Genomic DNA, 12,408 nt, shown 5'->3' with positions numbered 1-12,408 from the left:
TCTATTCTAAAAAAAAGTCTATCAGAATTAGTGACCAAATAGCCTACTTCAAAGGCAAGCATTTATCTAGAACAAATGCCCTTAACAGACTACATGCAGATCTAGTTTACCAGATGTTTAACCATCTTCCCCTGGCAAAACTAATTCCATCTAGTCTCTTTCACAGAGCCTCTCTCTGCCAGTTTATCTACCTGCCAGAGTTCAATCTTCACTCACAAAGCACATACTGTAAATTTGGTGAGAAAATGCTGTATTCTTCAAATAAGACCAAAAAGTTGAATTGCAGCTCTGAGTGAAAAACTAAATCTATCTGTAAAAAAAGAGACTGTGTTGTATGCTTATTAAAAAAATATTCACAGCTGGTATATCAGCCACTTCAACAAAAGAATCTGCAGCCAAAATGGCATACTATACTAACAGTATGTACATTGGTTGTCTGCTACTTCTAGTTAGAACACCTACAAAGTATAGTAGGAGTTGTAAAATTGCCAGTTACAAACTTATATATTTAAGCATTCAGTTTCTTCAACAGTGTGTCCTTGGCTAAAAAGGTAAGATGCGTGTCTTTAAAAAATAACCTTTTGATGATGTATATTGAATAAAATGATTTCTAACATTCTGGCTGTATCTGATTCAAAACATTTCATGTAGAAGAAACCAAAATAATCCAAGTCAGAGGGTGAATATCTCAGTCTGATATATAGGTAACATCTGTAAAAGCACACGTTAGAACGTGACCAGCCACTTCAGTGGCCATGGGGAACCAGACAAATGAGTTTTAACTTGCCTGTCCTAAAATTCATAAACTCCTCTTAGCCCTTGATGTGTTATTTTCATCTTGATTGTTTAAAAAGCTAACATGGCAGTTTAATTATGTAGATTATCTTTATATGGCCAGCTAAACTTTTCAGCCAGGATTTTCAAAAGTGGCTAGGTCCTTTTGTGAATCTCTCTTTTTGGGTTCCCAGACTGTGACACCTTTAAGGATTCTGATCGTCTGTCTTGTGAAAATCAGAACCTTTTAAAGTATATGAAGTTGAGCACCCAATAATTTTGGCATTCACCTTTTAAAAATCCGAATCTTCCTTTTTGTTTCTTTTTCTTTAACATGGAGATTTATGTTTTAATATTCTAAATTATACTGGTTTGCTTTAGATATTTCATTTTTTCTATATAAAGAGGGTAAAAAGAAAGTATTTTTATTGCATGGATAGAAATAAATTAACCATAATTTTCATTAAAAATACATCTGTACATGGCTTTGAACTCACTGACCAGGTTAAAATAGTAGGGTAGCCCTTTATCCTTTATAGTGTAGACTTTGCAAATAGCTATACATTTCTGTAGGTTTCCATCTGACTCTGTCCATGAAGTAGAAATATATTAAAATGGGGACAGAGGCAGTTGTTTTCAAAAATTGTGCTCCATATTTTAAATGAAGCATATTCTTCAGTTCATATTGAGATTCATATGTGATATGCTTTGAAAATTAGAAATCATTTACTGGCTGTTTTGTTTCTTCAACATGTTTCCTCCACTAAAATTACCTTTCAACTATTTTAATATGATACATATGTGATAGGGTTTGCATTAAAAAAGTTGCTCTGCTTGGGATTGTCAGGCAATTAAACAGATTCCACAACCCCTCTAGATACTAACTGGTGCTTAAAAAGTAAACATCTAAATCCTGATGGTGACTTCCTATATAGGTCAGTGGCCACCCCTTTGTTAGACTCAGGGCACATCCTGGAAAATGCCAGCCCTTAGCTTTCACTTCATTTTTGACTGTGGAAAAATACTAGAGCAATTCTGTTGCAGAGAACTCTGAAAGACCACAACGTCAGAACGTTTTTGATCCTGTGGATTCCTATTTGAAATCTCTGGGTTTACCTTGTAAATCATGCATAGGTGTTTGCAATCCTGACAGTGATAATATTGTGTGACACTCTGAAGCACCATCAAAAGGAGCTCACGGTACCCTAACTGCAAATCATTCCTATAGGTGATTGCTATAGGTCAATCATTGCCCTCGAATGACTAAAAGCAGTCCAGCTGGTTATGGCAAATTTATGTAAACAGGAAGTCTCCTTCTATTCCCCAGTTGACCCACTTGACTGCTTGCCATGACCCCATTCAAATTGGACAGATTGCATTTCTCAGCTTAAAGACAGAACCCACTTCTCTCTTCTTTACTGCCTCCTCTCAAGCAACTGCTGCTTCCCTCCACCACATTCTGAAGAGCTGACTCATTGTTCTTGCCACTTACTTTCACTATCAAATATCAGTGGTCCCATCATTTATTTCCAAACCTATCATATCTTCAGGCTTTCCTTGCTGGGTGCCATGGTAGCATGTTTGTCGTTGGAACGTTAGTCTGTCCAGGTGTCAGCTAGACAGAAGTGATGATGTCAGCCTAATTTAGCCACATTTAGTCTCTGCAAAAATGAGGCTTTCCCAGGACCCTCAGCAAGATTAATAGAAATGTTTGTAGATTTTGTTATAGAAAAAATCCAGTGAAAAGAGTGTTTTGTTTGGATTTAAACCTTCCACTGGCATGTTACATGTGCTGAGCTACAGTGACGATGAGTTGCTATACCTTCCGCTATAGGGTGTTGCTTCCAGCTCAAGTTGTAGCACTTTATTCTTTTAGCTCTGCCGGTTCCTGTCTAATTCCCTTGTATTGGCCAAGAGATTGGCCGTCATGCTCATTTATGAAAGCCAGGAGGAATCGGTCTAGAAACATGAATTGACTAGTCTACTTCCATGGCCTGGGCCCAGTGAAATGCAAAAAGATGTGTGCAAGAATCAGTGGTGAAAAGTAAATGTGATGACTTCAGGGCTCTTCCAAATTTAATAGTGAAGGTGGTAGGGGATAAGATTCCAGGGCATTCAACTTCTTTTTTTTTTTCCTTAAACGTTAAGATTTTTCTTAAATCCTCCTACATGGCAACTGGAAAGAAAATAAGTATAGCCAACCCACAGACATAGTGTTACCTTTAAAGCTCATCTGTGGCTGAAGAGAAATTGGACATGGGGAAAAAGAGGGAAAAGTGATTTCAGAGAGAGAAAGGAGAGAAACCACTCCTGAAGAGGGCTGGCTGCTCTCTCTGTCAGCTGCACCATTTTGATTAAGGGTGCCATACAATGTATATGGTCCATGAAAACTAGTGAAAAATTACCTCCAGAGGCTTGGTAAGGCTTTTTATACTGAGGCTTTACATCGCCTCATAGGTCTCCCTTTTTCACCCATAATTCTCCTGTGTGTGTGTTTGTGTGTGTCTGCACTCATACAATCTGCTTCTGTATAGGTAGATTTCATAAAGTTTCTACACACAGGCTTTTTGTCCTTGCCCCCTCGATAACTCTTTGCTGCTTTCTCTCCTTCTAGGGATGCTCGTAAGGGAGGTCCAGATCGAGGTCTCTCGGCAGCAGGTGGAGGAGCTCTTTGGTTTAGAAGACTACTGGTGCCAGTGCGTGGCGTGGAGTTCTGCTGGGACCACAAAAAGCCGAAGGGCCTACGTCCGTATAGCATGTAGGTGTGACACTCGCAGTCACCACACAAACTATTTAAGTATTGCTGGCCCCGTATCTGGCACAGACTTCTCCTTACCAGTCCATCTCCAGACTCTAAATGGGAAATCTTTCTCCTCAGCCCTAGTGTTTTAGATGGTGAGGAGTTCTTAACATGTGTATAAATTTGGCAATCTCTACTGTTTTGCTATTTTTAATTAAGCTAGTAGCAGTTCCCTCTGCTCTTCCAGCCATCACATTCAAGGCTGCAGCCTCTCCTCACTCATCCTGGAATCTGGTGATTACTTACTAGCATATGCCTGTGACTCCCCCTTTTCCACAGGGTATGCCTCAATGTACAGCTTGCCCATGATGTCCACTGAGATGGATGTCAATTCCACTCCAATTTAATGCACCATTTGGTTCTACGCAGAGCGCCAGAGCCATGCACCCCCACTCCACTGCTTCAGTCATGCTTGCTGAGATTCATACAGGGAGTCAGTATTGTCACAGCACAGATTAGGGCCAGAAACTGCTAACAGGACTATTTTCAGCTCTGCCATTGACCCACTGTGTGACCCCTGGGTGAGTTGCTTAACATCTTCGGACCTCACTGTTCCTCCTGCTAAATGTGGATAATGCAACTCTCACTAGCAGATTGTGGTAATTAATTAGTAAATGTTTGTACAGCCTTTTCAACATATTTAGCATTTACAGAGGGCTTCATTATATTTAATGTCCCTGCAGTTAACACTTCAAACATAGAGTTGTTTTTTTCTGATTCAGCAAATGTAAGTCTTACATTCCTTACCAACCAAATGGATCATGCATTCTGAGGACAGGAATTCTCTAACACTGGCTTAGCCTGCCATCCAAAGGATGTTCATAGTGATTCCCTCAACAAGAAAAATGTTGGAGACACAGTACATTCCAGTGTAGGAGCTACAGCCTTGCCAGGGGAAGAGTTGTTCAGTGACTAGAGAAGTGTTACCTTAGAACACTCCTGCTGAAATATCAGAAGTTAATATGATATCCCAGTTTAACTGTGCCTTATGGTTGTCTTGTGTCCAGGTTGCCCCTTTGCTATGTTCCATAGAAGCTGCACAGCTGAGAAAGAGATGGGGAAGGTGCCTGTTGCCTAAACTTCCAGGGATGCATCTTGGTGAACCTCCTTCCTGCACACCCCTACAGTGACCCTCCGTAGGGTTTGATCTCCAGTGTGCTTTCACCTAGGTAGCAGCACCAGCTCTATGTGCAGGCATGGTGCGGTCTTCCTTCCTTCCAGAAATTTAGGGGCAAGACCAAAAAGCAAGGAGAAGTTAAGATGGAAAGTTTTATGCAACTCCTACCTGTAGCATCTGTTTCCTCTCTTACTACAGTAATTGAGACACTGTAAGCCTACAAGACCGCTTTAAGACAGGGTGAAACTTCCTGCTATCAGTTGACAGTGGAGAACCATTGCTTCAGAAAAAAATGGGTGTCTGTTTGCTTTGAGGCTACAGCTCTAATGGAATAGCCGTGTTCTGTTGTCTACCTTCATAAATGGATGCCAGTTTGGTGACATTTACTAATGGTCCTCACTGAGTCTCTTGAAATAATTGTGTCAATGATCCTGGGTTCATTATGTATCCTGAAAAAGCAGGGCAGGAAAATTGGGCTGGGACTGCATTTAGTTGTAATTGTACTAATGCTGGTTGGAAGGCATCCTGCAGGGTAGGGCACCACCTAGTGATAAAGGAAGGGAGAGATTTCTCTCTACAGAAGAGCTTCACCCAGGAGTGTGCAGTAAACTTTGCTCAGCTGAACACTGCAATAGGTTGCTTGTCTTCTTCCTTTTGCAATTTTGTGTGATGTGAAGAGATGTCTGTTCTTACTTATGAAGAGTAATTCCTTACAATGCAACGAGCCCTGATGATATCAAGGGGATTGTTGCTGAAATAAGATGCTACTCAATAATGGGAGAACTGTGTCCATGGGTAGCATATTTCTGATAGTAAATTGGTATGAGCACTATAATAGCTGAAAGTGGTCAATTTCATATTAGATTCTATGTGACCTACAGTACAATTGTATGGACTGTAAATTTAACATACAAGACATATAATAATGACATATCTCACCTGTAAGATACATGCATTTTTATTCTGTGTGTTGGGTTTAAAAGAAAAGGCATAAGGTCAGATATTCAAAATAATTCAGCTCTCATGTAGGCACCTATTTGAAGTAGTTAGGTGTTTAGGAGTTGGCAGCTCCAAGGAGTTATTGGTCTCTCAGTATCTTTGAAAAATCTAGTCCTTGGGTTGCAGTAATAGGTGTAGGGTAGCATACATCTGAGAACCTCAGGGGTATTAAATAGAACCAAGGAGACCTAATTCATAACTTCAGTGCAAATGGTAATAGAGCTGCCTGTCACTCTTGGGTCATTGTATTCTAAAACATGCTGCCAAAAACAGTCTTCCTTTCCACTAGAGCATCTGAGTAGCAAACAGTGTCCCCTTGTGAGATACAGATTGCTAAATTTTGGATGGATATTTTGGTTAGCTATGAAAAAGAAAATGAATTCTAGGCAGATACATATTGCCATTCCCCCTGCTGCCTACTTAGAGCAGTTAAATTAGGGCAAGGATTATGAGTTTTTATTTTAGGAATGGAAAAGCATATGAAAACTTGCCTTATCCGTGGGTGAGCAGATGTTGGCCTGTGTTCTGAGACATGCAGTGTCAGATTTGGCCTCTTTCTGCTGAAATATATTTCCATCCAGAAGACAAGCATACATTTAAGAAACAGCAGATTTTTACATTGCCAAGGACAAGCTAGAGCACAAAGGGCAAGGTAGGTGGTTGATGAAGATGACACAGGTGCTAGTGATACCCAGAAAAATCTAAAGAAGTAGTGGGATGAAACAAGTTAGAGTCCTGAGTGTTCTGGTCAGCCCATGTTTCAAATGATTTCCAGATAGTTTTCTTTCCCTGTTGGCCAGAATATATAGGGTTCCCTTAATGTCACATGAGTTGCTTCATGCCTGTCATTGGTTGCTGATGCTTGGCGCTCATTTATGCTTTTTAGACTTGAGGAAGAACTTTGACCAGGAGCCTTTAGGAAAAGAAGTCCCACTGGAACACGAGGTGCTTCTGCAGTGCCGTCCTCCTGAGGGAGTACCACCAGCAGAGGTAAGCAGGGCTTTCTCTCCTAAATCCTCAACTACAGAGCCAGTCCAAAGGGGCATGCTAGGTAGGCAGTGCCAGCATACTGGGACTTGTTTTACTCCTACAAGAAAATCTCTATTTGCATTATCATACACTTACAACAGATAGCCCCTTCCATCCTGTCATCACTTGGGATGGTTTTGCCCTGCATAGACAGAATTTTATATTGATGCCAACCTTGCCAGGGGCCCCTCAGCAGCAGAAAACTTTTTTTCTATTGAGTCTTCCCACCAGCAGTAGGACAGGCTCCATCTCCTTCTCCTGGAGAGCAGCACTGGCAGAAGAGGAGGTGTGGCCACAGCAGTGGGGGATGTGCATATTTGCTGCACCTTCAAGGCAGCCTAGGATACTCTGGTTCTTGACCTTGTACTGTGTTTGTATCTGAGAACACCTGTGAATGCTGCAAATACATTGGCTACTTACATCTCAAGTAGGAAGTAACTGGATTAAGTTTTAAAAAGCTTCCTGAACTACCTGGTATCTTGTCATTTTTAGCAGATAGGCAGGTTTGTGTTCAGGATCTTACTTCCCAATACCTTTTTCTGCTATGAATTTTTGCGTGCCTTTAGATAGAAAATCAAGGAATTGACTGGCAATTGGTAACTGCACCATCCTCCCCCCAGTTCTTTCCCTCCTTGCCTGGACACATCTATGGCATCAGCAAAGGCTGATCATGAAAATGCCAGCCAGCCTGGCAGGCTCATTGTCATGCCCTGCTGTTAAATCCATGGAAACCTGCTATATCTCCTAAACTCTTCTTAGCCCCTGGCTTCAAGCACACATCTTCCCACGCTTGTCCCTGCAATAGTGCTCTCCTTCCAGCTGGGATTGCTAGCCCCTCAGCAGTTTGTCAGCTGAGTTCCAGTTCGGGAGAGAGGACAAGAGAGAGATTAGCCACATCCTTGCAGATGGATTGGAGCTGTGATGAATGGCCTCACTTTGAGGCCGTCAGCTTTCATTATTCAGCAGAACTGTTTATTTTGGGCAGTGGATCTGTTATTCTGACATCTAATAACACACTTAACCTCAACACCTGTTCAGTCCACCCCTCTCTCTGGTACACGCTGATCTACCTTTAACCCTTTGTAGTACTGATCTGGGAGAAGAAAGGCAAGAGATGGCTTGTTTAAACATTGCAGGTAAAAAGGAAGCAATAGGGAACTAGGAAGATCAACATGAACTTTCCTACCAAAACAAGGCCTTGTACAAACCAGTCACCTTTTGTCCTTTGCCTCAGTTACTCTCTACTGTTATATTAGCATATTATTTGTCTTTCCTCTCTTTTTCTAACTTTTCCAACATTCCACCACTTTCTTTGTCCTTTACCTCCTCCTCTCGCTCCTCTCTCTCTGTCCTCCTTTCTGTTTAGGTGGAGTGGCTGAGGAATGAGGATATAATTGACACCACTCAAGACACCAACTTCCTGATAACAGTTGATCATCACCTCATAATCAAGCAGGCCAGGCTTTCAGACACTGCCAACTACACCTGCATAGCCAAGAACATTGTAGCCAAACGCCGAAGCACCACAGCCACCGTCATTGTCTATGGTACTGACCCTTTCTTTTAGCTATATTGTGTTTCTGCAAGCCAAGGAGCATCTTGTGTTACTACTTGTGGCTGTATTCATATAAATCCTGTAAGTCATCAGCTGAAGTATATGCATAATATGAGGGAGATAAATTATTCCAGGCAGGGAGATCTCTGTTGCTACTGCCTGAGGTGAAAGAGAATCTCCATTAGCTTGTACCAGTATCAGTTTGTTATGAGGGCTTCTGTAGGCAAACCTGAAACAAGATAAAAAAACTTCCCCTGGTTCCTAGTCTTGGTTCAAATGAGGATGGGCTGCTATTTGAGCAAATCTAAGAGTTTCTCAGGGAAGGCAAAGGCAAAGCTGGATTTGGCTGAAATTTACTTGGAATTTGGGGTTTGTGAAACCAAAAGTAAACCCTGGTTTTGCAAATCTCAATGAATCTAAATCAAAGAAAAAAGGCCCAACTCAAATGTGCAGATCAGGTCCTACTTACTTCCCAGAGCAAAATAGGTACTGTTTTCCATTCTGTTTTTCTGAAAAGTTCTCCAAGGTGAAAATATTTGTGAAGTGCAAAATCCTGTGATGTCTCTTCAGCTGACATAAGCCAGTGCAACTACTCTGTGGTGTGAAACAATTTGCCCTTTTCAACAAAAGCAAGGTGTAGTTGGATGGTATTCAGATGTTGTGGTGATAACAGAGATGGAGGTTGTTGATTTGTAGGAGACTGTTGTCACTGATTTGAGTAAGATTGAAGGAGCCAAGTGGTTGACTGCTGACTGGTGTGGTTTAGTCTATGGAGCAGCAAAAGAGCTAGGTACAACTGTTACCTTGCGTGTGGTGGCCCAGTCTGGTACATTCATGTAGCTGTAGAGTTTTCTCCAGCAGCAGCTTTATCTGTTTCAGGCTGTGTTTGCCAGGTGAGAAAGAATGAAAGTGAATGGATTGAGGTGGGTTATTCTTGGATTCTAGGCTTTAAAACCCTCAGAGTGGCATTTTTGCTATCTTTTCTGTTCACAGTGAATGGTGGCTGGTCCATTTGGTCAGAATGGTCAGCTTGCAACAACCGCTGTGGCCGTGGCTGGCAGAAACGTACCCGTACCTGCACCAACCCAGCTCCTCTCAATGGTGGTTCCATCTGTGAGGGACAAGCCTTTCAGAAAACTGCCTGTACCACAATGTGCCCAGGTAAAGAATGACTCGTGCAACAGTCTGAGACCAGCTGGAAATATGATAAGTGCCTCCCCTTCTTGGATTTCCCAGGTCAGCAAGGCCTCTAGTGCTCCTGAGGACCTAGCAGAGATGCAGTGTTGTAGAGGCAGGGCTGTAAGAGGTCAGATGGACGGTGTCTCAGAACAGCCGTCTTCCATTTACCATGTGGCATCTTTTGCCTAGTGAACACTCTTACTATGCTCTCTGAAAATGGAAGGTCCCAGAGGTCAGAGCAGCTGTACATGTTACATGCATGGCTGTTCTGTTTCAAGGGTCCAAGGTTTCCCATCTCCAAGTGAGCCTGAAGTATTACTTTGCCCTACCATCTAGAAAACAAGCCACCCATGAGATAAATTTCCAACTCTCCATGACTTGGGTTGTTAAAACCAAGTTAAACTTTCATTTCCTAATCTCTGAATTCAGAGATTGTGCTGTTGCTGAGGCTTCCTCCAGAAGTTTCTCTGGCTTGTTGTCTGTGAAGATATGAGAAGCCCAGATGCTTCTGCATCTTGTAATCCCATGCTCTTTCCTTTCCCCATCTTTAATGGGTCATTTTTTCTTTGTATGTGTGTCTTTGTGTGACTCTTCCCTGGAATGCAGTAGATGGAGCCTGGACAGAGTGGAGCAAGTGGTCAGCCTGCAGTACAGAGTGCACCCACTGGAGGAGCAGGGAATGTGCTGCTCCATCCCCAAGGAATGGAGGCAAGGACTGTAGTGGGGTGCTGCTGGACTCCAAAAACTGCACTGATGGACTGTGCATGCAAAGTGAGTGAGCAACTGAGCCTGCCCTGGAACAGCACAGAAGAGAGAGGGGATTGAGGGAGGAACGGCACAGCCTTAATAATACTAGGAAAGTTTATTAGGACAATTGTCTCAAAATAGACCTTACACGCTAAAGAGTTTATTTCTGCCTTTGCATGGGCAGCAGACACTGTGCCTGGTGTCCTGCCATAAGTGGGCAAACAGTGTAACTTAGGCTCTTCTCTTCCCTGAGGTTACAATCAGAGCTCATTCTGGTTGGGCCCAGAAGAGCAAGTGTAGTTCCACTTACCACTGCAAGTGAAGTAATAGAAGTTACAGCCTGGATATCCAAGGTAGCCTGGAATGGACTCTGATTACACTGGTGCCCAGAGTGCTGCTGAGGTAGAGGTGTGGGGATAGTGAGGTACATGAAGTCATTGGACTCAAAAGAAAATGAAAGTTATTAATGGTGCTAGACACACTCACTTAGGTGGATACATTCTTCAAAATCATCTGCTGACTAGGGCTGTGTGAAGCTTCAGGTGGTGATTCAATTCAGAGGAGATTTGGCCCAATTCAGTGGCCGAATCTCTGAATCCGAATCGAATCAAGACCAGTTACAATGTCCGAATCAGTTTGAAGCTCTCCAAATCTTCAGAAAAGATTTGGAGAGCTTCAGTGTTTCATCCAGTCCCCACCCACTGCAGCAGAGACCTGCAGCTGGACTTGGAGCCGGTAAGTAGGGGGTGGGGGATTAGGGGCTAGAGGAGGGGGGAAGGGATCATGGGGGAACCCCTGACAGGCCCCATCCCTTGCCTACTCCCCCAACCTCCACCCAGTCCCCCAGCCCCCCACACCGCCTTGGCTGTCCTGCCTGCCCCAGCTCTGGCTCTTTAAGAAAAAAAAAACAAACAAGAAAAACCCCAGGAAATGCTGCTCTTGCAGTAGTGGTGGGCAGCAGGGACAGTGAGTCCAGGTGGTCTACTCCCTTTTTTTTTTTTTTTTTCCCCCTGAAAGGGCCAGAGCTAAGGCAGGCAGGGCAGCCATGGAGGGAGGGGCTGAGACAGTGGGGGGGGGTTGGGGGGATCATGCCCCTCCCACCCACCCCTGCCTGGTAGCACCCAGTGAATCAGGACTTTTTTTTTTCCAAAGTGCCGGGAGCTGAGGTGGGTGAGGCAGGCATTGCTGGGCTGGGAGGGTAGACAGGGGATGGACCTGGCTGATTTGGAGTTTCAGCAACAGCCGAATCTTCAAACCAGATTCGGCCGAATCAATTCAAGACAGTGATTCAAATCATAGTATCATGACAATACTATCACTGAATTCTGATATAGCTACCTCTAGTTTGCTTGGTTGTTTGCAAGCCTTCAGGGTAGAGGTTGTTTGGGTTGGCAATTGAATAAAAACCCAAAAATGGATGAAAAATGGACTGCATGGTTCCCTGGGTAAAGCCTCAGCCTTTTATCTGATCTATGGCACCTGTCTTCTTACCAGTGACTTGAATGTGGCTGATCTCTACTCAGGCACCCCCACCCAACCTCACTACATCCATTGTCCTCCAGAGTATTTTGGCAGCAAGCTTTAAGCAGTAGAGATTTAGGAACAAACTGGACCAAAGTTTATGTCAAGATGGAAGTCACTTGCTGCAGAGAAGGGAGAGAATGTTCCCTGCAGCTTGTTGGCCCATGCATATAAAAGAAGACATTTGTTTTCATCACTACTGAGTCCATTAACCTTCAAAAAGCATGAATTGTATCAGGGTAAAAAAATCAATGCATATTGACAAAGGGAAAGGAACTGTCGGAAATGGAGGGCAGAAGGCCAAATGCTTTTAAATATGCCTCTACAGGATTATTATCCTGAATTTCTTCCATGATTCCTTCTTGTACTTCCCTGTTCTACACATCCATTTTTGCCTCCATCTCAAGACCTCCCAACTGAGATCTGTCACTGGCCTGGAAAGATAATCATGCAGCCTGACTTTCCTGTGTGGAAAGTTTCATTTAGATCCACAGAAGTGGAGCCATGCAGGAGCAGTGAAAGTTTTGATAATGCACCAGTGCAGGTTTTACCTCAGTTCACTGTGTTTTAGTGATGTGACAGATGGTGGCACAGCTCTTGGGTGTTCCAATCCTGAACCTGCCTCTCACGCTAACCAGAACTGTCAGTCACTCCTGACACAGGCCCGTCCTGCAAGGTGTCATACGC

At 43.2% G+C, this 12,408-nt stretch overlaps 1 protein-coding gene across 5 annotated transcripts in view; it reads left to right on the top strand.

Annotated features, from left to right (window-relative positions):
* Positions 1–12,408, top strand: part of UNC5B (unc-5 netrin receptor B) — a 154,661-nt gene that overhangs the window by 116,433 nt on the left and 25,820 nt on the right. For 4 of the 5 annotated variants that reach the window (XM_090056836.1, XM_090056834.1, XM_090056839.1 and 1 more), the window contains exons 3-7: positions 3,389–3,532; positions 6,577–6,680; positions 8,086–8,266; positions 9,268–9,435; positions 10,060–10,224. In XM_090056836.1, the coding sequence (XP_089912962.1) occupies positions 3,389–3,532; positions 6,577–6,680; positions 8,086–8,266; positions 9,268–9,435; positions 10,060–10,224 (762 nt within the window). The remainder of the gene's footprint in view (positions 1–3,388; positions 3,533–6,576; positions 6,681–8,085; positions 8,267–9,267; positions 9,436–10,059; positions 10,225–12,408) is intronic. The other variant, XM_090056835.1, reaches the window with a different exon arrangement.

The sequence above is a fragment of the Crocodylus siamensis genome, chromosome 7 (assembly GCF_052110815.1).
Source record: "Crocodylus siamensis isolate JL-2025a chromosome 7, ASM5211081v1, whole genome shotgun sequence".
In the NCBI taxonomy this organism is placed as follows: Eukaryota; Metazoa; Chordata; order Crocodylia; family Crocodylidae; genus Crocodylus; species Crocodylus siamensis.
The sequence above is the reverse complement of the archived record's forward strand: the minus strand, read 5'-3'. Positions and strand labels throughout refer to the sequence as shown.